Source organism: Cariama cristata, unplaced genomic scaffold, assembly GCF_000690535.1.
Source record: "Cariama cristata isolate BGI_N322 unplaced genomic scaffold, ASM69053v1 scaffold17053, whole genome shotgun sequence".
Classification (NCBI taxonomy): Eukaryota; Metazoa; Chordata; class Aves; order Cariamiformes; family Cariamidae; genus Cariama; species Cariama cristata.
In genome coordinates this window covers 1,973-29,972 of record NW_009610325.1, presented here as the reverse complement: position 1 = coordinate 29,972, position 28,000 = coordinate 1,973, and the positions used below count along the sequence as shown (strand labels likewise).

Below are 28,000 nucleotides of genomic sequence, written 5' to 3'. Positions count from 1 at the left end.
GTCATCTGCTTTGTTTTTGGATGTGCAGAAACCTAGGCCTGTGGGACAAAGAACAACCAGAGCTTTAAGTCTTGTTAGGGAGAACATGCTCCTACCTCCATCCTAAAAAAGCAGCAATTCTCCAATGGCAATAGTCTCACCAGAGCTAGTCACCCCATCAGAAATGCTTACCTGTGTCAGAATTTCTGACTCAGAAACACTTGCCAGGCTATCCCAGGATACGAGAAGGTTGAGATACTTGAAGGGAGCCCCTGTTTTGTTAAAGATTCGCTTCAGCTGTCGACTTTCTCTGTCAGAGTTCATTCAATACATCAGGGTGCAGGGATGTAATCTACAAAGGACATAGACCTATACCCAAAGCAAAAATCTGAAGGTAAAAAAAGACTTACTTGCCACAGAAGTCCTTGTGAATGGCATGGAGGACGAGTAGTAAGTTGGGGTGTGCCTGTAGCCAGTTCTCCACCATATTTGGGTGTCTGGGATCAACTTCCAGAAACACACTCCTGAAAGGACACATTTGGGAGTAGAAAGTGGGCAGTTGCATACATTTAGGTTGCTAAACTGATAAAAATTAACGTCTCTCTCTCTGGATGACTCCTTCCAGTGCAGGAAATGAGAAGATCAGCAAACACACCGCAATCCAATAATCCTAAACCAGAGCATACATGTTCATTTAAGATGCAGATTTCAGCTGCCTCCTTCAGGGGAAGAAAGTGTTGGTCTTGGGGGGAATTCTCACAGTACTCCTCTGTGTGAGCAGTTAAACCTTTGTATCGAGATGTAAGGATCCCTTTTGAACCCCATGCAAAGACACCATCAGTTCTTCTGATTCTTTTTCGGAAGCCCCCCAAGATTTAAGGCCAGAATGATGCAAATGCATTAACACTGAGCAATGGACTGGCAGCATGAAGTTCCTCTTTGGATAAGCAGGGTGGCATTAAGTCCCAGTAGCGAGAGTCATAAAGTACAAGTTGGTATACACATTTTCCTACAGTAAAAGCCTCCATAAATCAGTTATGAAAACACCACCAGCATTCAGATGTACATAGAGGGCTGTACAAAGGAAAGTGCAGCAGTGATAAGGGAACTAATCAGACAACCTCAACTAGCGCACCAGGACTAGGCCTGGACACTGCAGGGCTACTTCCATCTCTGCTGCAGCTGGGCTTTACAACACCGGCCCATTTCTGAGTCTCCACTCCTACAACAAGGCAGAACCACCCTAACTTACAGGCACATGAAGACAATGGCACTGGTTACAGCCTGTGACAGCACCACAAGACACAAGTTTAACAGGCAAAGAACTGAGGCCAAGCCCCAATCATACACTCTCCCGAGAATTCCTAAAGTATCCCACACTGAATATTCCCTATAAATTCACCAAACTAACTACAAGCTGGGTGTGGATCTCATTTCTGACCTTAAAAAACTTCCACTCCTCAATGCGAGCTCCACCTTATAAAACAAGCAAAAAGGGAAGGAAAAAAAAGTCCTAACAAACAACCCCACGGGACCAATTCCGTTGCTGGGAGGTTCTGAGGAGCATCTTCTGGTCTTGTGGTCACGCAAAGCACAAGGAATTCATTCTTCTGCATGCAGTATGCCTCTCAATATCCCTGTTCCTCTTCTCAAAACAGCAGATTTTCAACGACCGCCCTTATGCTGGTAAAATACCAGGAATTTTCAACAGGATATACGAATGCCCTGGCACAACAAACTTTTGGGTATCAGCATGTTGATCTTTAAGCACAAAATGGTTCCCACATGACACAGAATAGGAACCACCAGTCTTGAGTATTAACCATGGAGAAATTTAACACTTAAGAAACTATCCCTGGCTGATCCTCTTTCTCCTGGGATATTCAGCATTGTATCCTGGCACAATAAACAAGTTTCCCCTAATTAAAGGGTGGAAAGGAAGTAGAGATCTACATACATTCTCAGAGTTCTATATTGCTTCTCCTTCAATCAGTTATCCTGCTTAGAAAGCTTCCTTTTTTTTCCCCCTGCACTCTCTCTGCTGCTCTCTTTCATGTTCTTTTTGTTGCTGCTTTGACCTTTAAAGATTTTCACTTCACTAATGACTATGAAACACCACCACTGGTCAAGAAAGGCTCATATCCCTTTATTAACCAATTTCAACCTAATTTTGCCTATACACATGACATCTTTTGAACAGCTATTATTAGATGGGGGGGAGACATTTTTGCAACTATTTTCCCTCTGTATCTTCCTGTATGAAAATAAAACAGACGTTATAGAAGTGAATGGACAAAAGACATGAAATTCAGAGAACAGTGCTTACCCAGAATCCTTCAGAAGAGAAGGAGCCAGAGATAAAATTGCTTTGATGACTCTCATCCCATCATCTCCCCCATCCAGTGCACCAAGGTCCTCATAGCTGGAGTGCAGGATTAAGAAGATATTAACAGCAATTCACATGGCATGAGCCATGTCCCTGGGGATGCATTGCCCCACACATCACGGAGAAAGGTGCACCTAACACACCTGAACTGCAGTCCTCCTATAGCAGGTGACAGCACTCATAGCTTTTACGCAAAATACAGGGAGTAAGAAGGCAGCTACTGGAAGGCTGAGAAACTCCATGTTGAGCACAAGCAGAAAACATCCCCTGAACTCTTCTGAAAATTACGAGGCAACTGCAGGCAGGGTCACACAGTTCCAACACGTGGATCTGTGCTCTCTGTGCTAGTTGGACAGGGAGAGAGTGGGTTGTACAGCAAGGGATCACTTGCTTTATTTCAGCCATGCCAATGACCAGGTTGGACTGCCTTCTGATCTAGCAGAGTGAATTAGGATGTAGAAAGCTCAGCTTTGAGAATCTGCTCTGGTGCACATCTTGTAGAGAGGTGGGTGCAGGACTTTGTCCTGACATGCACGACAATCAGTTCTGAGGAAGAACCAGCACACACAAAGTAGTTCCACATCCCAAAAGAGCTTACTCATGTTTGTGAGCAAGCGCTCAAGACAAGTATTGGGATGAGAATGGGTCACAGCATTTCCATCCAATTTTTTTTCCCACCACAAAAAGCTGCTCAGATTACTTTCACTTTCTTTCCTAAACTCACACTAATTATTGAAAAAAAAAAAAAGATTCAACAGGAAAAATGTTCTGAAAACAGTTTTAAACTGGGAACCTGTTAGTTTCAAAGTATGTGCTTTTTCTGTTTTTATAAATATTTAAAATACTTTGTTTCAGATCTGTAAGCAGTATGGAAGTAACACTGTATTATTATATACCATCTAAACACACCTACACTATGTACGCATATACTACATTTGCATGTTTTGTGTGCAACTGTGTGTAGTATAAGGAAACAGACAGAAAACCTTGCTTCAAGGAACAGGAGAAGAAAAATCTATTTGTCTGATTACCGGAGGATTTCCGCGTCCAAGGAAGCCATGTCTTCATGGAAGACATATGGAGGGTTACTGACTATGAAGTCTATGGGGCCCCAGAGTTGCAGCTGCTTGGCAGAACCTAGAAAAGAAAAAGAATCACAACCAGCTCTCAACCATAGCAGTCTTCTAAGCTCAATGTCAAAATCCTACCCAGGAAACTGTGTCTCCAGACACATGCCCATGTGTGTTGGCTCTGCTTTTCTCTAATAAAATTTTATCCTGTTTTGTTTTGGGATAGCCTGGCCTGCTCACTCTCCAACCTTGAATGCAAGAGTGATACAAAGCTAAGCACAGGCAACGTATCATTTCTTCCTATCAACAGCCCCACTTAGCAGAACATGTTACAAAGCAAAGGACCTTGACGCTCTGGAACTCCATGCCCATCAGGATCTAAAGCAACAACTGGAACTTGAGAGCCCCCACAAAGACCTAAGCGGGATGTTAGACTAGCAGTCAGGATGCACATCTTTCCTCTTATCAGAGCTGCAGAAGGACCTCTAACGAGCAAAAGAGCCACAGCCTCTCAGCAGTACCAACCATCACATGGTTTGCTCTTCTGCAGACAAGGTTCAGCTTGCTATGCTCATGCAACTGTCTGCAGTCACGTCATGTGAGTGTGGCACTGTCCTCATGTCAGCCTCTTAGCACAGTGCTTACCCATGCATGTGCAATGCCAACACAGGTACATCGTTTTTGGACTGGCGCTGGCTGGCTTACTGCTGTTTGGAGTATGGGCAGCACACACTCAGATTTGCAGACAAAGACTGTGCAGACATACCTCTAAGAGGTGGCACAGGGTCAAAACCAATAGTGTCAGAAAGGTGCGCTAGTGAATCTACAATGTCAGAGGAGCTCCTGGCTAAGGAATAGCTGAGCACATATCTACCTAACTGGATAAGCCTCACTAAATGGCAGTTTTAACTGGTTTCAGCTGGGTCTGGGGAAGACAACAGGTATCCTTCCCTGGTTCAGCTCACCTAATTTCAGATGAATAAGGCTAGGCATTTAATCTAAGCTAAATATCTGGGCTCCCTCTAACATGAATGGAGAGACAGGCACACACATGTTTATCTAAAGCATCCATGTCAGCATGGAGTGAATTCCACTCTGTATATATTTGCCTCTCCCCAGGAACACTAGAGAGCTTCTGGACTACCTTTGGACACCTAAAACCAGGAGCAATTCACCTTCTGATGTAGGCAGGGACTTCTCTCAGCTCTCTCAGCTGATCATCTGGCCTGGAAATGTCTGAAGGGAAAAGCTTCACTGGCTCACTTACTGACCTTTTTCTCTATTAACTTCAACACCCTTCTGACACCTGCATCCCAACACAGTCCCTTGCCTGTCACTCATGCCTGCCCCCCCCCCAAAGTAAAAAGAGAGAAAGACAAAGGGGATTATAACAGTGAAAAGAGTTACTGTATGAAACATCATGGTGGAGGACGTGGATCCTCTCCTGGAGTTGCAGCCTGTAAAATTCCAGATGTAAGAACAGAAAGAAGAAGAGGCATGTTTGTGTGGATTCATGAACAGCACATTCTATAAAAAGTTCATTAAATATCACATCTCTTATCTGATACACATATATCCTACCCCACTGACCGCAGCTGGATTCCTCTCAAGCCGCAAGGGACATTTAGGATCTGCTCTTTGCCCGAGGAACAAAATTCAAAGCAAAGAGCACACCGTGCCCCCATGGTGATTCCACGGTGCGGCTCCTGTGCGCTCAAAACCTTTGTGTATCACTCCTTGCCATACATACAGCAGTATTTCCCCACCCCTGAAAAAAAACAAAACCCAAAACCAAAAAACCCCACAACAAAATCACATGCTTTAAATATGTAAACCTGCTATTCTAAGCGGAGACAACATGCTCACGTTTGCCAAATTCTTTCTCCAGCTTCCTTGATAATCTAGATCTTAACAGCGTTCTGCCACCTGAGCGTATTTTCAAGGCATCTTTGGATGCCATCTCACATGCCAGTGTTAAGGTGATGAGGTGTTACTGCACACTACTGGGAGGCCAGCACATGCCATGCAGCAGAACCCCTGTGCCAGACAGCACATGTACAGACTGTACAGTGTAACATGTTTAAAATATACACTAGGATCTCTCAGGTACTAGTTTCTAACTCATGATCTTTCTTGCCCCTGACATCTCTGCACACATTAATTGGGAAACACATGTTATGGTCAGTGCATTTCATTTGCAGTCAGACATCCCCAGGGTGCTCACACTAGAAGACACAAACACCTCTCCTTTACCTGTGGTAAATCTGCACTGTCCCCCAACTCCTGTTCTCAGTGCAGTCAATGTCTAGAGAAAACAAAACTGTCCAGCTCTTCCCACCATGTTCTCTCCTCCCACCACAGTGGCAGAGTTTTCCTCCCAGTTCTTCAGCGTAACACCTCAGGGTTACCCAACGGGGTTCACAGAGCATGCTGTGGCAAAGGCCTTATACCCCAGCCCCACTTGCTTTTGCTGAGGGCCTGCGGTACTGCCCTGTCAGCATACACAGGCATCAAGAAAGGGAGGGATTCCTGCATCTGTCTGCAGCATGCCCAGATGGGCTTTCTGGCACGGGGATTGATTTAGTGACAGCAAGACTCACCTAAGCATCTAGAGAACACAGCTGTGATAAGGGAGCTCTGAAAAGAAGGCAGGAACCAAGCTGGCTTCAGTCAAGCAGTAACACAGCTTATCCTACTGGCTTCTCTCCCAAGAGCTACAGGGCACCATGCCATGGACAAGATCACAAGGACGCAATGAAAATATCCATGGAGAAATAAAAAGTTCTCTGGCACAGCATTTACACTGCCTTATCTGCTCTTGAGCCAACAAGCAACGTTAATAAGCAAGACGATTTTTCCCAGATGCCAGAGCAATAATCTACCAAGGAGGCAAAGATCTGGCCAGCTTTTATTACATCTATGAAAAATTGCAACAGAACTTGGTTTGACACTGACACATCAGAAGAAAATCTCTGCTCCCCTTTCTCTGTAACTGGACTAGGAGGCAAAAGGCTAACAGTGAGGTGCAAGTTTGGGAAGGGCTTGTTCCTACACATCACTTCAGACTCACAAAAGAGCTGGGACCAGGTTGCAGGAAGTGAAGAGATGCAGTTCAGTGCAGCCAGAAACAGAAGTAACCTGTCTCTGTAGCCCCAACGCTGGCAGCAGCTTGGGAAAAAAGGGTACGTGGGCCCTGTGGACAGATCCATCGGTTAGTGAGCACGACTTAAAGACTCACAGCTGTACTAGCCTCCATAAGAGGTAGCAATAGGAATCCTTTCTGAGACTGCTCTAATTAATGCCTAGGGCCCAGCAGTTACCAAGGATATGAACACATTCTAGAGCTCTGTACCTTTTACAATTACAGAGACTGGGATCCTGGACTCAAAAGCCTACTGAGGTTCTAGCTCTGGGGCTCACTGTCTTAGTGACAGTCCAGAATAACCCAAGTTAAGGAGAGCCAGCTGAGGTAGCAGAGCCACTAGGAAGAACAAGGTCAACCTGATACAGATCTCTCCTGACTGCAGGCACAAGATGTTTGATTCAGCAGCTCTGAACATCCAGCCACAGCACAGGTGTTGTCCGAACAGCACAGGACCCAGCAGCACCATTCTGACCAAACCCAAGACTGCAAGGAGGATGCTGAGGGATATCACACTAGCACATCAGAGTTAAAGGGCTACTTGAGTGTGCAAGCTTCTATCTAGAGGAGCAATGACAGAAACAAGCACGGCAATAATGATATAGGGAGCCAGAGAGAGAAAGGCTTAGACTATACTTGACCTTAACCTCCTCAGTGACATATACATTCTTACTGCCTGCTGCCTTGAGTTTCCCAAGTTCACAGAAAGGGATAAGAGTAGTTACATTTTGAAAATCCTTGGAAGACAGACAGCATGTAAGTACTATTGCTTTATTTAGGCTGCTGTCTTTGCAAAGCACATTCACAAGTCAAAGAAAAAAATACTCTGGTAAATACAAGCACTTTTTTTTCTGAATTTTTACGCGCTTTAGGAGCTTAACCATCTAAACATTCTCTGGTTTGCAGTGGTGATAAACATGCACCACATGTCCAAATGTTGAGGACTCTTTTCTTTCTCAAACAATTTACAACAAATGAGTAATATGAGGGCTTGTACCTATGTGCATTCTCCCTGGTGAGATCCACAGCAGCCTCCTTTTTATCCACGGCTATCACCCGGCTCTGGGACAGAAAAAAAACAACCACCAAACAAGTATTAAAACATCAAGGCTCCTGAGCAGATACGCTCTGCCAAAAAGGACATGCAAGATGAAAACTGACAATTGACTGTTCACTCTCAGCTCCTAAAAGGAACAGTTCATGAAGAACGCATCTCAGAGCACTGATGGGATCAGGAGTCACTTCCAGTAAGGCCACTAACATGACAGAAGGCACTCTGCAACACTGCCAGCAGCCTACCAAAATAGACAGGCTTCTGGCCAAACCAACTCAGCTGACAACAACGAAGTTGCACAGACTCACATCACCTGATACGTTCACAGCTCCTAGCAGTGCAAGACTCTACACACTGGGTAGTCTGGGGTAGACACAGGTAAAAGGAAGATCATGTCATAGGCTTCTCCTCTCTATTGCGGACAGAATCCCTCCCAGCATTAACACAACCACTTGGACAGAGGTTCTGGCATTTTCCATCTGTTACGTAGACACCTTTCGCCTAGTTACTCCACTGCAGTCCTTACAGCATGTTCACTGTGTGTATTGACTGCATGTATTTGACTGTGTGTCAAGTATTTGAGAGTCCTCCAGCATAACACCAACAGATAGTACTACACAGTTAGAGATTTGTTTGACCTTCCACTCCTCCTTGGGAAAAGTGCAGGCAAAGGCTTGACTTGTTTTTGCTTTGCTTAATGTTTTTTAAACACAGATGTTGGTAAGTATTTACATAGAGAAAGCATGATTTAAAGAAACTACTTTGCATTCGGAGATGATGGCGCGATTAGCCATCATTCCTAGGGGGATTAATTTCACAGCCTGAGACTAGCACCCATACACATAAAGCTGACCCTTAAGTTGAAGGACACAGCTGAGTCTGTAAGTGAAAAGTTGCTGTTGTTTTCTCAGTAACCTAGTGCCAAATTCTGCCTCAAACACTAAAGAGATTACCATGGACTTTAAACTCCACTTAGCTGTCAGTGTGGCTACCACTAACTCTAATCAGTCAAGGCTCCTTATTTCTCTGGGCACAGCAGCTTGTGTTAGCCAGCTAGGTAGGGACTGTTGTCCGTTACAGGGACAGACTGACACAGTTCTTTGACTTAACAGGCAAGGAAAAGAACATGAAGTACAGCTCAGGAAATCAGAGTAATTATACTTTGAAGTCATGAAGCTCAAGTATTAACCTTATCAGGTCACTGGGTGGAGGAACACAGGCATCAACCTCAAATCCTTACACACCAAGTCTTATACTTCTACAAGAGGAGGGGCTGGCCACAAAAATTCTTGTTCACAAGAGGAAACGGGCTGGTCTGCACTTCTGAGGAAAGGGGAATAGTTTTCCTTTAACCACATGCGATTAGATCTTGGATTCATTTCTCTCCCTCTTTACCAGCAGTATCTCCATAATGTTATGTGTCACAATAATCAGGGGCAAGAAGGGCTTTGGTCACCCAGATCTCAGTCCCCTTCTGGCTCTTTTCACCCTGTTCGAAAGGTGTGGGTTGTCATTAGGGAACAAAAGACTTCAAAAAAGTGGTTTGGCAGCTGTGGCAGTGTGACACACACTTGTCATATTGATTCCAAGTACTGACACTTCTGTGGTAATCCCTTCCCTGTATTCATTGAGTCTTCAGTCTCCTAGAGACAAGATCTTTTGATTCACAGCAAGGTGACTTTTAGAGATGACTGCTCCATAAATTCAACTAAAAGTGTGTGTGTCCATGCCTCAGTCCCTCTTGTCCACAGCCCAGGATATTAGCTTAAATCAACGCCCACCAGTGCTTCAAGCTAAGGTGACTAATAGTGAGCTGTGACAGCCGAATGAGCACATTTGCTTCTTTCATTCTGACTATGTCTCCACTACTCCTGCAGGCAGCTGGGGAGAGCAATTCCTAAATATCCCTCTTCTACCTAGCATGAACTTCCAGTGCCTGACTGTCAGAAACCTTAGCTGCTGAAGTCCCATCAAAGCAAAGAAGTTTGCCTGTGAAGTCTCAACGAAGACTAGCAGACTGGGATTGCCCTGCAGCACAGGCATCTATTGTACCATGAGCACTGAAAAAAGCTCACCTGTGGCAGTTTGCACAACAGACTCAGAGCAATTGCTCCAGAGCCACAGCCGATCTCCAGGATCACAGGATGAGGGACAGGAACTGCGAAGCAAAGGCCTGAATTCTTCTCACATGTCTGAGATTCCTCCTCCACAATTAAAGAGATGAGATCCTAACAAAACAAATAAACAAAAATTTCTAAGGGAGTTCTTTTGACTCACATCTTTGTGGTCTGAGGACTGGAGTTTAAATTTCTTGACTCTGTAGCCCAATGAAATGTATTTTGTTGCTAATTTTTAAAAAACACAGATGGCAGCAATGGAACCGACATGCCAGAAGTCACTTCAGCTCCATCTCCCCGACAGGGTGCTTTGATTAGTAACCAAATCCTCAGGATACAATTTCCCACAGATTCTCTGAAATCTTCTAGCACTGTTGGGAAAAACAATAACCAAACAGCTGGAGCACATTATCTTTTGCAACACCATTTTATTTACCCCAAAACTCCAGTTTTCAGAATTTGTAAGCTTCAAAATTTAAGATTTCTACATTGTCTCAGTATGGTATGTAATCTGGAGGCAGAGGTACAGTTCCTAACAGCATCTAAACCAATAACACAACCTGCAGATGAAAAGCAAAGGCAATGAATTACTAAATGATCCAAATGAGCAGCTCTCTGCATGGATCTCAGATTGTGGACTCCTACTACATTTTGTTGGTATATAGTCACATGGAAAAGATTTTCATGCATGCTCCTGAATCCATATGCACCTCTGCCATCACTGCCTCCTCCCTCCCACCACTCTCCCCTTTTTAAAATCCCTTTGCAATTTCATATAAAATCCAACACAGCAGAAGAGGTCTCAAAGATATACAGTTCTAAGGTTTGTGAGAATGAGTGACTAGCTACAAAGAAAGCACACACGTGCCTCCCTCAGACTGCAGCATAAACTTCCCTTGCTATTCACTGGAGAAAACCATAAGACAGAAACCTTATAAACACTTTGAGTGCATCAGCAGCTTCACCAGGTGCTCAGAACTCCCTGCAATCCTTGTGCTTTCATGGCACAACAGTACAGAAACAAGGCCTTGCTGCCCAAGGCGCTCCCACAATGGCTAGGTTAGTTCACTTGAGAGGTCTGCTCTTGGATCTCTCCTGTAAATCCAGAAATTTAACAAAATTTACGAAGAATAATTGGCCTGATTTTGCCAACAGGTAAAAAGTAAAGACATTACCAGGAAAATTACCAGCCTTCCATTTTTACAAGGAAGCTTGCATGTTCCTGGCATAAGCAGGAATATTTAAAAGAAACACATACTGGCAGGCAGGTCAGCTTCTCTTTAGTAAGGCAACGGCTTTTTTCAGGAGCCTAAACTGGGAAGGCTTCTACATAAGGGCATAAGCCCTTCCTTGGCTGTATCGCCCTAACTGGGGTGCAGTGTAATAGATGCCTTGTGCAAAGCTGTAGTTTTTATGAAGATATTTGTTGCCACTGGTCATCCTTCACGCTACGTCGATTTGCATCTGCACTACGTAGGGAGGGAGGATGCAGACAGGTATAAAAATAAAGTGTTAGGGTAGATAAGCATCAATGAAACATCCCCAGCAGCAGAGCACCTGAGACACTGGCTGTTTTGTCAAACTGCATTTTCTGAGGTTTCCCATGAGACGTGAACTGCTTTTAAACATATTAAAGTACTGTGCCCCTGCATGCAAGCACACACCCACGGCTTAGAGAACAGAAATGAAGCTTGCACTACTTCACAGTCTCGGATGGAAAACCAGGCATATTTCAACATTGTCTGGGCCTTGCAAAGCCAGGCAGCTTCAAACCACTCCATTTTAATAGAACCCTTTGCCTGTCTGAAAGAGCCTGAAAGCATAAATAAATAGATGTGGTTCATTTGAAGGTGTAAACACTCTGTGTTTCTTCTAGTAACGTTACTACTTCTTCAGATCTGCTTTTCTGAGCCTTTGCCATTTTCAACTCAGTTGTGTTAAGCTTTGCTGCTTTTCCAGTAGCCTGGCTCTGCTAACAACAGCCTTCTGGGAGCCACTGGCTCCTCAACTTTCTTTAGGCTCCTTTCCAGAGCCACAGCCTTTTGGGGCCTTCAGGGGCTTTTTAGCAACAAGCACCTTTGTCTGTTTTCATTGTTTTCTCTCAAATCTTCTCCAGTTGTTGAGCTGGAAAGAGCCAGAGATGCCCGTGCCTTTACTCACCAGAGACTCAATGACAACAGCCTTCGTGCTTCTCCAGGCTGTACCCGCTGCCTTCCACAGCTTTCACTGCTTCCCGGCGATGAGCTCTGCTGTGCTCACTCCCAAAAGCCCAAGCGGGAACGAGAAGCAGCCCACAGGCTGGAGGGCACTGTTCTGAGAGGCTTCTCTCAGAGATGTGTCTTCACTGCAAAGTGAAGTTTGGTGACTGATACCTAAGCTAGCCTCAGCCAGGTATGAGGAGCCACACTGCAATGCCCTGCCCTGGTTACCTTGGCGTTACTGGCACCGCACTCATAAAGGAGTTTTGCTAACGGCCTCCAAAATCACATATTCCGTGTTGCTGCTCTGGGATTCCTCTCCTAGACAATTATGGAGGAAAACATTCTTACAGGCTCCCAACAGGACTGTGAGAAACCATTAGAGGACTACCAGCACTCAGATAACAACTGGGAGAAATAAACACCTTATGTACCCACTTTCGTGCAAAAACGGTTTTTGCCTTTCAGCTGATGGCTCCAGATGAATCACTCTGAAAACACTTCTGCAATGGAGACAGCCAGAGATTGTAACCACAGCTGGTTTGGGGACGCAGATGTTGATGATTCCAAGACCACAAAAGAAGAGCCACTCAAAAAATTCTGCTCAGCCATTAAATCACTCTTTTAAATATCAGCCATTTCTGGTCACTTACAAATATTTCCAGGAAATCTCTACAGTAACTCAGAAGAACCATCTGTCTCCAGGGCTGATCAGAGTAGCACAAGTTACTGATTACAAATGTAACTTCTATACAGTAGAATTACTGTCACCATTTATTAACTTCCTTAAGGTTTATCATCAGTAATTTCAAGCGTGGAGTTTTTAAATGGAACTTCTACTTTACACATTCCACCGTGAAAGTATTTTTAGAGTGCTTGCCAAAGCTCCTATTTAAATATGACTGATTTCAGCTTTTACCACATGTATATTAAAAAAAAAGGAAGTTGCTAGTACTTAGGCTTAGTATCCTACTTCCTGACTCCCTTGCCTTGTCTTGGTTATTTCGTATATTTCTCACTGAGGTAAAGGCTAGTTCTCTCATAATATACATGCTTATCATAATAGCTCAAAATTAAAAGATACTAAAACCAATGTGACAACCTAAAGAAACCACATCCTTTTCCAGATGTTAGTATCTCACTATAATCAGAAAGTTCAATAACTATGAAAATAAATTCTTTTATGAAATAAATTTGATTGGCAAGCAAAACAGAAGGTGTATTCTAACTGGAAAATTAGCAAAAAAATTACTAGTACAGATTATTCGATGTTGAATTAAATTTGCAATTATGTATGTATTAAAAGCAAGAAATAAAGGCAAAACAGAATGCACTGGAATAAGACATTTTGTAATTCTGCATTAACTGGCTGTGATACCGTGGCCCTTTTCTTCACCTACAGTTTTCACATGAAAGCCACGTTTCCCCAGCATCTGCAATAGAATCAGGAAAATCCAGCAATGACGATATAGAGTATGTCCAGTTAGCGCACTGCCTTTGCCACTAGGTTTCCTTTTCAGATATCATGAATGATTAAATTATCCAAACTTTGAAACAGTATTCTTCAGATTCTTCTCAGTATTTTTCATCTTTTAGCAAGCAATCCAGCCAAAATCTATGCTTCTCCAAGCACACCATCATCTCCAAGATGTCACCACTGGAATTTGATAAATTACAGCACTTTGCAGAACATACCAGAACCACTTTCAAATCTCATCTTGGGAGATGAAGTATTTCTGGCCACGCATTACAGCGCTGATATAAAGACTACAAAATACCCTGCAAGACAGATATTTCCTACCTCTGTACTGGGATCTGACTAGAGCCACAGCTGGGGAAGAGCAACAAAGAGGTAGAGGTACTAAAAAGAGATGCTGGTCCTGGATACGGAGAAACTGGGACAACAGATGGCCAAAGGCTGTGGTCTTTTATGTGTAGGATACCCCACATCTTCTCAGACTGAACAGATTCCAAGCATGAACACCTGCTAATATAATGCCATCATTGCTAAAAGCCATCTTAACCATCACTTTGATCACCAGCTCTAAAGGTTGAGAGATGAAATTACAAAAACTCCACTGGGAAAGAAGAGAAACACTTTGGCAGCCTAGGTAATTAACCTTTGGAATATATTAGGTAAATTCTCCACAATCTGGCACTCTAAACTGAAATGGCATCATAGAGACAAACATCCCTCACTACAGAAAAATGCTATTTTGGATAAAACAAAGACTTGACAATCAGTGTGTCTTTATAGTCTCCAAAAACAGGAAAATGAGTTAGCTTGCTCAGGTGCCTTGTCCCTGCAACATGCTGAGCACTTCAGTACCTTTAACTCATTTATCCTCACAACTCCCATTTTCCAGATAAGCAACTGTAAAACAGTGACTATCCCAAACTCACAAAGGAAGACTATGGCAGAGCAGAGCGTTGAACCCAGTGCTCCAGAAGTCTCATCTGCACCTTTAGATTGTGGAAACAGGTTCCCCTAAACTCCAGTTTGGTACAGGCGGGTCTACAGCTGTGTGAGGGCAACTGACCTCCTGTAGAAAAGCAGAACTCACAAAGATCAGAACCAGATTCCCAGCTTGGCTGCTCTTGAATTGTTTGTTTTTACTGTTGTAGATAAAAACTGTAAATAAAAAAAAAAATCCAAAGTGCCGTATTAAGGAGCAAGTAAAATCATAAATTAAAAAAAAAGTACTTAGAAATGTGACCCAGTTCTGTATTTGCCCACAGTATGCTAGCCACTGGATAGGATGAATGCTCAACTGTGGAGTTACTAAAATTTTAATTATCGCTTACAGCATGCATCATTGTCAGTAACAAAACAGCCTACACTAAAAATCCTGCTAACCAGTGCTACCGGTACTGGCAGAACTACTTTTATCCTGGAGCCTGGCATACACATCCGTGCATCTAAGTGTGATATTTGTGTCAGAGTGGGGAAATGGAACATTTTTAAGACCTTTTCTCTCCTAGTCTGTGCAGGAAGCTCCTTCCCCCAGCAAAACCCGGTTTTGGAAGGAGTGGAGAGATTAAATGGCAAACAGACAAAACCAGAGAGAAACCAAAATCCTCTTTGCTTTTGCTAGCAATAGCATCAAGGTGGAAGGGAAGGAGGGTCCTGGACATGGCTCGGGCAGCCCCCACAACTCGGAGCTGCTGACATTTGCATGCAGGGGCAGATTGCACATTTCATTCAATAGATCGGTGTACGTTGATGTTCAAGCAGCCAAGAGGAAGGCTAGAAGTCACGTGGAAAGGTGAGCTCAGAGCCACTGCTGTCCCTTGGAGCAAATCTTACGTATGGCTAAAACTGTCCTCTCCCCCACAGCTTGCAGGATTGCCACATGCCTTTCCAGGGCACACCAGCAATGCCAGTGTGCTCCAGGGGCTTTTTGTCACCTGTTACAGGCTGACAGCGCAACAGTTAGGGCAACAGGATAGGCTTAGGAACGAGGCCAGCTTACAGGTCTGCAGGGTTACTAGCGTGACTAAATCCTAATCTCTCTGCCTGTTGCAGAGATAATCAATGAACTTCTCCTTCTCCCCCATTTTACAGTATTTTCTGCAAATAAATATTCAAGAGGATGCCAAGAGCACCAGCCACCTCTGAAACCTGTGCATTCCTGACAGTAGTAAGCTAGGTGCAAAGCAAAGTATCTGGAAGGGTTTTTACATTGCATTGGGCTGGGGGTGATGCAGGCATCAAATGATGGGTTTTCAAGGACCTGCATTCTGTTGCCTAGCACAAAATGGAGTGGGGAGAAGGTATCTAGACCCTCTGTGTCTTTGCCAGAAGTGAATTTAAAAATCTACATGGAAAAATGCAGGACATCCTTGGGAGGGAGAAGGATATCTGGTCCTGACTAGCTAAGGAAGAGTTTGTAAGGACTAGAAGAGACCAATTACCTGCCATTCCATATACAGGGGACACAAATATTTGCTTCCCATGCTACTTAATTTCCAGCACTCAGAGGTTCCCAAGCTTTTGTCTCTTAGCCAAGCCACTCACAGCCTGCTCTCACCTTGCCATTCCAGGAAGTCTTGCTTCAGTGCCAGATTTGCCCTAAGTTCATACTGTCATTTATTTGTTGGGTTCCCTCCCCGCCCCATCTTCTCTGTTGAGTGAAACAAATGCAAAGACTGGCGAACACCTCCAGCTTCCCATGAGCCTCTGCCTCACCCTTCCACCCACAAGTCCCGTTCCCCAACCCCCCCGGCCCAGCACACACTCATGTTCTGACAGGTTCTTGGTATTACCTCCCCCTCCCTGCGGCCAGGTCTCTAGTTCACTGTATTTCTTGGAACCACAGCTGCACAATGAAAGCATGAGGACAGCGTCTGCCAGCACCCAAACCACAAGCTCCACAGCTGCACAGCTCCAACCAGCAGACAGCGCAAGGTCAGGCAGCTTTCAGCACCAAGACAGGCAGGAGGAAACAGCAGAGATTCTCGCTGCTCAACGGTGGCTACAGAGCTGTGCGGAAATCCAGAGTTGAGGCAATCATGTGCTACAGTCCAAAAACAGCGAATGACCCGTCTGATGTTTCTGTGATTAATAGTACAAGGCTAAGAAAAACAAGAGGAGGGGAGGAATGGGAAAGGCAAGGGTGGAGGTCACAAATTCACACTGTGTTCCCTAGAAGCACCCTTTTTTCGTGCCCCGCATGCTCTGGGGAAAGTGGGGAAGACAAGGTTCCAGAGGTATGAGCCAGGGTGGCAAAAGGCTCTAACTTCCCAGGTTAGCAAACAGGACAAGGAAAGCAAAAGACACATGAAAACCTGGGTAACCTTCTCTCTGCTCTCGCACACTTCCTGGGAATGTTTTACTTATTTGTGTGCTTTCCAGAAACTTCTGTTCTCAGAATCCAGGACTTTCCATAGAGCCTGATCTGATATTAACCAAATCACCCCTCCCCTCCTGTTTGTCCACTTGGCTGCCAATCAGCACATGACAAAACACCAGGAAGCCAAGCTGGAAACCTAACGCCATGGCCATGGCCCTAGAAGATCACTGCCACGTACCCTCCTTCCAAAACCAAGCCACCAAGCCAGCCCAGTGCTTAGTCCTGGGCTCTCCGGCCTGGCACCGCAGTAGGAAAGAGAAAATGTTGCACAAAGCTCAGGAAACTCCCCCTATACTCATATAGAAAGCAAAACACCTGAGTAACTCCAGAAGGAGCCACTGATCCTGAAAGAAAAGGTGGCTTTTGGCAGAAGCAACAACAGTCAAACAGGTAAAGGCACCCCTGATACAGAGGAAGGGGTTTGGCTTTTCTGTCACACAACAGAAGCAGCTCCGCATGTGTCAGGGCACATGCCAAGTGTTGTTTCATCTGCTGGAGGAGAGGCTATGACAGCACCCAGAAATGACTTTACCAAAAGGGAACAACTTTTGCAACCCATATGTGCTAGTGCTCACGAGAAATAACCACACTTGTCACATCTAAACTTAGCCATGCCCCAGAGGGGCAAGAAGAGTGGATCAAAGTCACTGTAAAATGGTTGTACCTCGGATCTCTGCCCAAACCATTGTCTAGGCACATCTCTCTAGAAGCAAGGCATTTTCTTTCTCTGCAGATACTGGTATTGACCATTGCCATATACAGCATCTAGACAGATGCACTGGTCCAGCTCACTAATCCCTAACTCCAAAATTCCCATTACTTGGATGTCTGAAAGAAGCTGGCGGGTAAGAAATGGATTTTTTTTCCCCTGTTCATGTGGGAATCCCCTTGAGTCCCATCCCTCCTGTTACAGCCATTCTATAGTTTGTTTTTCTCCAGTTCTAGTCCTAAATCCTGCTTTAACTGCTGATGAGCTAAGCTACTCAGCTGAAACTTAGAGAAATAGAGATCCTCTTTCAAACAGAAAAGGGAGTTTAAAAAGCTAAAGACTTCATTGATTTCTTCTAGGGCCAAAAAAATAAAGGCATTAACAACACGGAGATCTGTGAGAACATATTAGGGAAGTCTATAAAAGTTAACCTGGGGAACAGGTTTGTGCATGACTTAAAAGAACAGGTGTTGCTTTCCCTGCCTTCAGCACAGATTTTAGCTTTAAATTTACATTTTTGAGTCTGTCCTGGAAATCATCAACTTTGAAGTAATCCTCCGCACTAGCACAGCCTTTTTTTCTTGCATAGCAAGCCAGGATAAACTACTGCCATAGTTCAGCTTGGCCAGTTAGCCAGGAACAATCCTGTTTCTTCCTCCATTTCCTTCTGAACAAGAAACCTATCCTGGGAAAACATCCTGTCCTGATTTTAAAGTGGCTAGCAAGAGAGTCCTGCTAAGCTGTTTCAGTAATTAATTACACTCTCTGTTAAAGACGTGCACCTTTTCTTCTGGCCTGTATTTATAGTGCTTGTTATACATTTTTGTCTATGAAACAAAAGAGACTTTGTTATCAAATTTCTGCTCCCTGTGCTAGGTAATTAACCCGTGAACTTGTCTTTCATGAGCTAAACAGTCTTTCACAACAAGGCAGATTTTTCCAGCTGTTAATCTATCTACTGGTTCTTCTCCAAACCTAGTTTTCCATTTCTTTCTCAACTAGTCAGTAACATAACTGGACATAGTATTTTTGCAACTATTCCACTGCTACACTTCACAGATTATTTAATCCTGCTACTCGTACTTGGCAATGCCCTGTTAATACACACAATGACCACATTAGCCTGCTGGGCAGCCCACTGAAAATGGGTGCTCATGGTCAGCCAATACCTGTAAGAGCCCCAAATCTTTCTTTAAGCTCTTCTGGCAGCAGAAGCCCCTTGGCCACAGGCTGCATTATTTGTCTCTGCATATATGATCCTGTTAAACACTTGTGCCTAGCTCAAAGGGCAATTTCAATTGTTCTGCAGCAACAACAGGGTCCCTTCATAATTCCCATTCCCCAGCCTTTGTGCCCCAGCCCACTTTCAGAACATACTGTTCTCCTCCAACATACTGATAAAATATTGCCTATCATATGGGCAAAAATCTGATCTGCACGAGTCCACAACAGCAATGCTCCGACTTCAGCACATTCGTTGACAGCTACATTTTGGCAGATTGCAGTTAATTTTTGATCTATTAAATAACGCTCTATTGCATTTATGTTCCATATACCTTATAGGAGTCTATATGTATTTCAAGAAAGGACCTTAAGGTATGTACAAAACAGAGCTCCATTATCCTTTTTATTTCCCAAATTGGGAAGCCAGTGACACAAAAAGCAGAAGGAGCCTTCCTTTGAAGAGAACACTGGTCAAAGGCAAAACCGTTAAAAAAAAGGCCAATCTCCCCACTCCTGACCAATGGCCATACTCGCTAGATAGTGTGACCTTTTGACCTTTCTAAAAAGTAACACCTGAGGCAATGAAATTAGGGAAATGAAAGGCCATTCTGCATCAAAAGCTTCCTTTTAGCACTGATTAAAACAGAAAACGTATACACTGCTTTGACATAAAGCACTGGAGAAAGCCCCCACCTCGCAATCTATGTATTTGCATAGTACATGTCAGGAAGCAAGAATCCTCCCTTCTCTGTGTGCTTGACCTTCTTGAAAAGTTAATGATCATGTTTAGCTAGAAGTAAGGTTAAACTTCATGAAAGGTTTCTCGAGCAAAGTTTTTACTAAAGTGCTTTTACAGAACACTCCAGCACAATGACTGCCATTCAGCTGACAGATGCAAGTAAACAGCAACCATTTTGGTGTATTGAGCATGTTATCATTGGAAAGAAACAATCTGTCTTGGGAAACAAGTCAAAAGCTTAAAAATCATAGGTGGAAAAAGAATTGATCAGACAGCAACAGGACTAAAAATCACAAATGCTATAGAGAGCGTGAATAGTTTATGTGTTATGCAGTAAGAAGTAAGGGCTTTCCTGTTAAATGAGCAGGCAGCACCAGAAGCAAAGAAAATACTTTTCCCACTTACAATACAAAATTAGAAAGATTCACTGTCAGATGATGTCATGGAGGCTAGACACAGATAGACTCAAAAGAGGATTAAAAAAATTAATGGAGGACAGATCCATTAGTGATTATGAAGCAGGATAGCCCCAAATCCAGCTTTGGCTAAGAACAGTCCTTAACTGCTGACTGTCAAAAGAAGGCAGGATCCTTCCAGACCTATCTTTTCCCTTGTAATTTTGCCCCCACCATCTGCTATGAGCCCCGATCAGACACAGCACAGTGAACTAGATAGACCAATGTAGTCTGACCCACTAAGTCTTTTTTTTCTTGCTCTCACAGGAGATTGCAGCCACAATCTTTCTTGCAGGACTACTAAAAAACATTCAGCATGGCACAGACTTGTAATTTCTTTCCTTAAGATGTCTCCCAGGCTAAACACGCATCCTTACCCTACAGTGTCGCCCCCTTACAGGACAATGGACTGTTCTCATGACACAGGCACCACAACAAAGCTAAGACAGAAAAAAAAAAAAATACATATGGTCTGAGTTCATGCTGAGATCACAACAGGTCAAGGAGGTGTCACCAGGAGACTCCTGGGTGGTCTGAGGGTCAGAGGGGATGGTGGGACTGTGACAAATCCTCCCAAGCAGCACTGGAGCTTTCCTCCCAGCAGCAACAAAAACTCGATGTCCAAGAACCTGACTCTACCAACAGAGTAGTTGCAAGGGATAAAATATGACCATTTTTGTTTCCACTGAACAAATAAGCCTTCATTTGCTTTAAAACACAGAATCTGAGAGAGGAGGGGATCAGAAACACCAGAAATCCTGTAACAATGGGAAACAGGACCACCAGGATCTCTGTGAGCCTAAGCCTGGAGTGCCCTCTAGGGGTAAAGGACTGGCGAGCCGCATACCCCAAACTAGGTCCTTCGGACAAGTCCTGGACCGAACCAAACCTTTCCTTCATGAAGTCATGGTGAGGCTTCCTTTAGCCTGTATCTACCTCGACTAAAAAGGAATTATATATCCACGGTTGGCTGAGTTCTCCTCCTCTTTGTCTTGTTTTTCCTCTGATCCATAAGGCTGCTGCCCAAGTTTTAGGTGGCTTTGCTTTGGGAAAAGGACTTTCTTCTCCATTAACACAGTGACTGAGCAATGTTGAGACAGGGATTTCTTGACATTACAATAATAATCGCACAACAAAGACAATTCATGAGACCGAGCACAGCCCGAAACTGTGGCCCAAATACCTCCCCAGTGCAGAAGCCTGGCTCTGGCGGTCACACAAGGAAAGCAGGCAGGATGCCGAGTTCCACGAGCCCTTGCAAACCCACTCAGCGCTTGCAGCAGCGAGTCCAAAGTTTTGCTCACAGAGGGCCAGGTAAATGGATGACGGTGAGATGGCGGACTGCTTAAAAAAACCTCTCCTCCAATGCAGTATGTCTGTGCTCACAGAAGTATCTATCAACCCTGCATGCTAAGAAGTTACGACTGAATGCAATCAGCTTTGTTATCCTGCTCTCGGAGCTTAAATAGGACGTGTTAGTTTCCTAACCTTGACTACCTCCCCACTCAGATTCCCACAGAACAGAATGAAGCCACATGTGCTGAAAAAAATATTCCTGGAGGGAGCAAATGGATGATGGCTCAGCTACCAGAGAGAACTAAATAGACTACAAAGGGACCAATTTCACATGGGGCAAAATTAAGCAGACAACTGAGCTTCTCTTTTTGCATGTGTCTCTGTCCCCAAGACCAAAACAATGCTGGTGGTCTACGTCATACTGTGTTTACCTTCATGCCATTACCAACACATCTGGGAGCAAGAGTCATAACCCTTCTGTTGTAACCACAGAATAAAACATGCATCATAAAGACGGCTCCTCTTCTTTTCAGACTTTGAATCAACAAGCAGGAGCATTTGCAGAAGCTACATAACTCTAATTAGGAAGCCAAATTTGCAGCTGCTTGTGTATCTGCACTAACAAGTCAATTTAGGGAGTCACATCTACTCAGCCAAGGACAAGACATGCCATGTGGCTTGTGTGTGCATCACAGATAAGCAACTTGAACCTGGGATATCAATGTTGACAATGAACTGCTTCCTGAAGAACAAGGATTATTTATAGATATTATCTGCTGAAAAGTTTCAGTACTGTTGGTTTTAAGAATGCTGTAGAGAAATCCTAAACAAAAAGAGCGCAACGGATGCAACTAACGTCAATATTTTTGAAAGGAGATATTTCCACTGCAGTTCTAAAGTCCAGTGAAGTCTGGAAAAATTACTCTGATGAAACAAAACGCAGACAAACTCCAACCCAAACACACAGCACAAAGCTTCCTAGCAGAAGGAAAGCACCTGGACAGCAGCTCACTTTGTGCAACAGGTTACACACAGTACACAGCTTCTGGAAGCAGCACCTGCCTAAAGCAGCATCCTGCCAGTTGCTGCTAAATAGCTGGATCTTGTCCCCATGCTCTTCCTGTCCAAGTAACCTCCCCAGCATCATGTCACAAGAAAACTCTCAGTTGCCAACGGAGCTCCTTTCCTGAGCTATCATCATAAACTTCCGGCCTTCCATAACAGATGTGCTAAAAATGTGCCTTCATAGGAAGTACTGTGACACATCAAAGTTTTCCCAGAGAGACAAGGTTTGGGTTAAGCTGTTTATGTTACATTTTTGCACCAGGGTATGTTAAGTGGTTTCAAACACAGCATGTTACACAGCACTGTATTTCAGTTTGGGCCAATCGAGATGCTTTTACCAAAATCACTCATGTGGGTGCAATTAAAAATGTTCTCAGGCACCCTGGCTTCCACTCCACACAATAGGCCTTTGTCTGAAGCCTGGCACTGCATGGAGAGAACTAGAGCACAGCATCACATCAAGCCTTCCCAGCAGATGTTTTGACTTGCAGAACATGCAAGTTCTCCCCGGTTAATGCTCACATTGCATCCATGAATTAATGGGGAGTTGGAGGTTGGAAATACTCTCTTGAATCAAGTGGAGCAGAAGTACTGTTGACAATAACAAAGCTAACCATCACTGGGCTCCAACTGGCAAAACTATTCCTTAGAGCCCTACCTCCAAACTTAATCACCACAGAGCGATCAAACCCAGACACAACAAAAAGCTCGCACCTTCTCTGGACACAAGTGACATCACTATGACTTAGTGCCCAGCAGGTTCTCAATGAGACACTGCTGATGTCCCACACCAAATCAAGACTCTGGTTCTGAATACTCTTCTACAGGTCAAGAGGAGAGGATGTCTAAGCAGTAGTTGTGCTGATTTCTATTAAATTGTCTGGAACCCTCTCATCATGGATTTCAGTAGCACCCTCTTCCTCAAAGGGCACAACGGAAGCACTGGCTGTCTTTGCCTTTTAACTTTTGTGTCAGATGAAGGATTCTGCAGACTGCATCCTCTCTTTAGTGAGCTGCTGCTTTCTTCATACATTCCCAATACTATCCCTTCCCCAGAAAAAGGAAAGGTGGTCTTCCCATTTCCAAAGCCCACTCAGTCCTTGGCATCTCTTCTGACATTTTCAGTAGGGAACACTCTATTGGAATGAGCCTTTTCATTCTTTTTACAGCATGGGCCCCTACTTACAGAAACCTGAGCAGAGTGCTGCCAGCATATTACAACAGTCACATGATTGAAAAAACAACAGACTGAAACAGGTTTAAGCTTCTAGAACTCCTAAATGGACAAGCTATGGAGACCACTTCATCTCCAAAAGTTAACACAGGCTCAAAATGAAAACAAATTCTCAGAAGGAAAAAACAAAAACAACCACCACCACCACCACCGCCCCCCCCCAACTAAAAAAAGAACCCACTCAAAACAAACAAACAAAAACCCTCACAAAACCTAAAACCTTCTGAGGACTAGTCAACAGAAAGAATTCCTTGCTAGGATGGTCCATGAGCTGAAAGCTACGCTACTGTCAGGGAAAGTGTCACCATGTAGTTCACAGGCTTTTCTCTAGCAGCAGGAGCACTGGGGAAAATGGAGTTTTAACATGATCATGTATGGCTGTCCTTTACATTCTTATGAATGACATTCATATTTCATTCCAGCCCAGGTCTGAACTTACCATTCAGTTTCCAGTGTTTGCCCAGAAACTACTGGGGAGCCACCAGACAGGTGGTAGGTACCACTTCCTACCAGCCTGCACTCTTTTAGTCTGCACATGGACAAACAAGCTCTCTGGAGACCATTACCATTTTCCAGTAGCAGCTTTCCCCTACTGCAGGATTTTGCTAATAACCTACGGACAACTTCAAGATTCTTATCCTTGTATCAAAGTACTAAGCCACTGGGATATAGCAGTACAGGTTTTGAACCTCTAGGAGTCATTACTATAGCAGAAGTAAGGAAAGAAAGCCAAGTCCTTCCATCAATGGAAACGGATCTCTGTGCAGTTAAGCGATAGGCTAGCTTGCAACATCTCTTGCTCTGAGCCAGGAGGCAAAGTTCACCAGCATCAGTTCCAGATCACAAGCTTAGAATCCCGCTCTGTTCTAAAAGACGTGATCTGACCTCCTCATCACTACAACTTTACAATATACAGGGTGCCTTCATAGCAGTGTATCGTATTGTATGATGTGATTCACAGATTCAAGCCCGCCCCTGCGATGTTCCCCACATTCATACCTCTGTTTCAGGCCGAGGAATAAATACTGGGGGTCTCATCTTCAGAGTCAGGTCCTGAAAGTCCCACTCACCAAGCACATACTGCACCGGCATTCTGTGGCAGGCAAAAGCAAGCGTGAACACTTTAGGACTCCACTCCGTAACACAGAAAAGCTCTCAATACCATCCTTACCTCGTTACTAATGACCTAACTCTTCTGAGGGTGAGCACTTAGACACCCCTGAGACTCTCAACTCTCTCATTCTAAGGGAGCTGTGGGAGCTCCATTCCCACAAAAGAGTTTGTTATCAAGCGCTGGACCTGGGGAACTACAGGCCAGTCAGCCTCACCTCGATACTGGGGAAGTGATGGAACAAGTAGTCCTAGAGATTGCTTCCAAACATAGTAAGTACATAATAAGAAGGTGACCAGGAATAGCCAGCATGGATTTACAAAGGGGAAATCATTCCCAAGTGACCTGACAGCCACCCATGACACAATAACTAGCTCAGTGCATGAGGTGAGAGTAATCAATACTGTTTATCTTGACTTTCCTAGGGTTTTGATACTGTCTCCCATAAAATCCTCATATACAAGCTGATCAATATGGTCTAGATAAATGAGGTGGACTGAAACTTGACTGAACGGGCAAGCTCAGAGGGCTGTGTTCAGCGGCACAAAGTCCAGCCGAAGGCCGATCACTAGCAGAGTACCCTTGGGGTCAACAGCGGGGCCAATATATCATAGTATCTTTATTAATGATCAGGATGAATGGACAGAGAGCACCCTTGACATGTCTACAGATGACAGAAAATTGCGAGGAGTGGTTAGTAGACCAGATGGGTTTGCTCCTTTTCAGAGGGACCTCAGAAGGCTGGAGAAATGGGCTGACAGGAACCTCATGCAAATCAGCCAACATTAATGTGAAATCCTGTAAACTGGGGAGGAATAACGCCAGGCACCAGCACAGGCTGGGGGCCAACCAGCTGGACAGTGTCTTGCAGAAAAGGCCCTGGGGATGGAGTGGACAAGTTGACCATGAGCCAGCAATGTGCCCTGGCAGTAAAGGAAGCCAATGGCTTCCTGGGCTGCATTAGGTAGAGTGTTGCCAGAAGGTTGAGGGAGGGGATCCTTCCCCTCTATTCAGCAATGGTAGGAAACATTTGGGCTTCCAGTACAGGAAAAACACAGACATATGGGAGTAAGTCCAGCAAATGGCCACTAAAGATATTAAAGGATTGCAGCATCTGAAACACAAAGAGAGAGAGAGAGCTGGGACAGTTTAGACTTGAGAAGGGAAGGCTCAGGCTGGGGACAGGCAGGAGAGGGAAATCTCATCAATAACCATATGTATCTGGTGAGATGGAGCAAAGAAGTCGGAGCCTGACTCTTTTCAGTGGTATCCAGTGAAAAGACAGGCAAAGGGCACAGACTGAAATACAAAAAATTCCATTTAAATCTAAGAACACTCACCTTTTTTTTTTCTTTTTTTAAACACTGTGAGGTGGTCAAACAATGGAAGAGGCTGTCCAGACAGGCTATATAGTATCTATCTTTGGATATATTAAAAACCAAATTGGGCATGGCTCTGAGCAACTTGCTCTAGTTGATCCTATTCTGAGCAGGGGGAGTGGACTAGATTTCCAGAGGTGCCTATAAACTTCCATGATTCTATGAATTTTGGGGCCATGTTTTCAGCTGCTGTGAGGCACCATACCTCACTTCTTCATGTGGAACAGCAGGTATTTGTTGCAACCTTAACAGCACTTAAGACAGAACAACTTGCAAGTCAGACAGCTCTGGGAATTTTGCATTTCTGCTCCTAACACAAGATTCAAGAGCAGCAGGAAAATTTCAGGGAAGACACTCAGATCCTACAAACAGCAACCACTGCTAACACACTGACTCCCTGAGAAACCCTCACATCCTATTCTGAGCAAGTCATGGCAGGATTAATCTGCACAGCAAAATGAGGATCCACATCATAACCACTCATGCAAACAAGCAGGAGGGTGCTATCTCCAAACAGACTCCCAAGCATCTCCCACCCTTCTCAATGATCCAAGTTTCTGAATATTTCTTCTCCCCACACACTACTTTCCAGGCCTAGTCTGATTCCAGGTAGCTCCTTCACACCAAACCCATTTAATTTTTGCACTAAGAGAGCAAGCAAGCAAATGGAGGCCAAATGGAGACCAAAGCTACAGCAGCCACGGATACCTCTAAACAGCAGAGAAATCCCTCCACAGACAAAGCCTAGAATGGAGAGTGCAGCAACACCATAGACCAGTATAGGACTGGCAGCTGAAGAGAGTGCTGAATCAGACAGAAGAGGCCAAGCATAAATTTTGTAAGCACAGAAGGGCTTAATAAAAATGTACTAAACTTAGAGTCGGTATTGCCAGTTTCCTGCACCTCTGCAGCACCCCTTAAACCCTCCTTGCTCCGAGACAGGACAGACAGGTGATTTGCTACCTGACAACAACAGCAAATGCCCATCGCTTGAATCACCATGAGAGACTGAAGGCACTGTTACTTGACATGTCAGCTGCTAACGGTCCTCTGCCTTCTCTCTGCTACCATTCTTCTGGCTGCATTAAGACTGAAGGAAAACCCTCCAAAGGAACAACTGTAAGAGGATGCTCCTACCTTTCTAGTCGCTTGTTGCTCAGTTGCTGGATTTGCTCCTGCTGCACTGCTGTAAGTGGAGTGCGGAGGCTTTTGGAATTCAAGCTCTGAAACTGAAGACAAAGTCACTTTAAAACCTGCCCACTTGTGCCACTTCGGTGTCCTCTGCACCCTCCAGGGAGACCCAGCATGCTGACAAACAGATACGGCTGGGACTGTTGGAAACCACAAATGATTAGAATCTATCTGCATGTTTAAAAACAAACCTGTACAACTGTTCTTCTGCTACTTTTCACAGCTCAGAAGAATAAGTAAAATTAAGAGTCATTCCACCAAGCAAGTCAGGGTACAGTGTGGATGTATATTCATGAGTTACATTTCAGTCTCTGAAAAAGAAGGCATTTAAGAGACCCCAAGTGTTCTATTGGCATTAATAAACTACACCTCACCCTCTCTGCCATCTAAGGAAGGAAAAGTTGTTCTACTTCCTATAAGTGAGATAAAAAAAAAAGTTAAGGTATGTACCCAAAATGATAAAGTGAAGAGGCACACACAGACCTTATTCTTTTCCTATTACTTAACTGTTTTTGCTCCCAGGACAAATGACACGATATATTCACTGGATTCTCGTGCTTCAGGGATCCCATTTGTCTCAAACACCTTCTGCCAGTAGTTGACCATATCAGTGGCAGTCAGGAGCCCAGGTCTTGCACTGCAGCTGTGCCTCAGAGATGACCACTCTGGACTGAGGATAGGACCTTTCCTTTGACTCAATCCCCCCAGCACGCACTGAGGTGAGAAAGGCAACAACCTCCTAAGCAGGAGGCGGGTGAGGCAACTCATTCTTGTGAAATCAGTTCCTGGCTTCCACAT

At 44.3% G+C, this 28,000-nt stretch overlaps 1 protein-coding gene across 1 annotated transcript; it reads right to left on the bottom strand.

Annotated features, from left to right (window-relative positions):
- Position 1: 1 nt before the first annotated feature.
- HEMK1 (HemK methyltransferase family member 1) lies at positions 2-28,000 on the bottom strand. Its single transcript, XM_009697855.1, has 10 exons — positions 27,710-28,000; positions 27,149-27,240; positions 24,521-24,614; positions 9,707-9,859; positions 7,575-7,639; positions 4,843-4,892; positions 3,397-3,502; positions 2,306-2,401; positions 390-503; positions 2-38 (listed from the first exon to the last, which is right to left on the bottom strand). The coding sequence occupies exons 1-10, from the start codon at positions 27,998-28,000 to the stop codon at positions 2-4; spliced, it is 1,098 nt and encodes a 365-aa protein (XP_009696157.1).

Coding starts and splice junctions, on each gene's coding strand:
- HEMK1 (XM_009697855.1), bottom strand. CDS start 28,000: ATGTGGAAGCCAGGAACTGATTTCACAAGAATGAGTTGCCTCACCCGC. Junction 24,615..27,148: donor AGCAACAAGCGACTAGAAAG/GTAGGAGCATCC, acceptor TGCCTGCCACAG/AATGCCGGTGCAGTATGTGC. Junction 4,893..7,574: donor ACCAGGGAGAATGCACATAG/GTACAAGCCCTC, acceptor GGAATTTTACAG/GCTGCAACTCCAGGAGAGGA.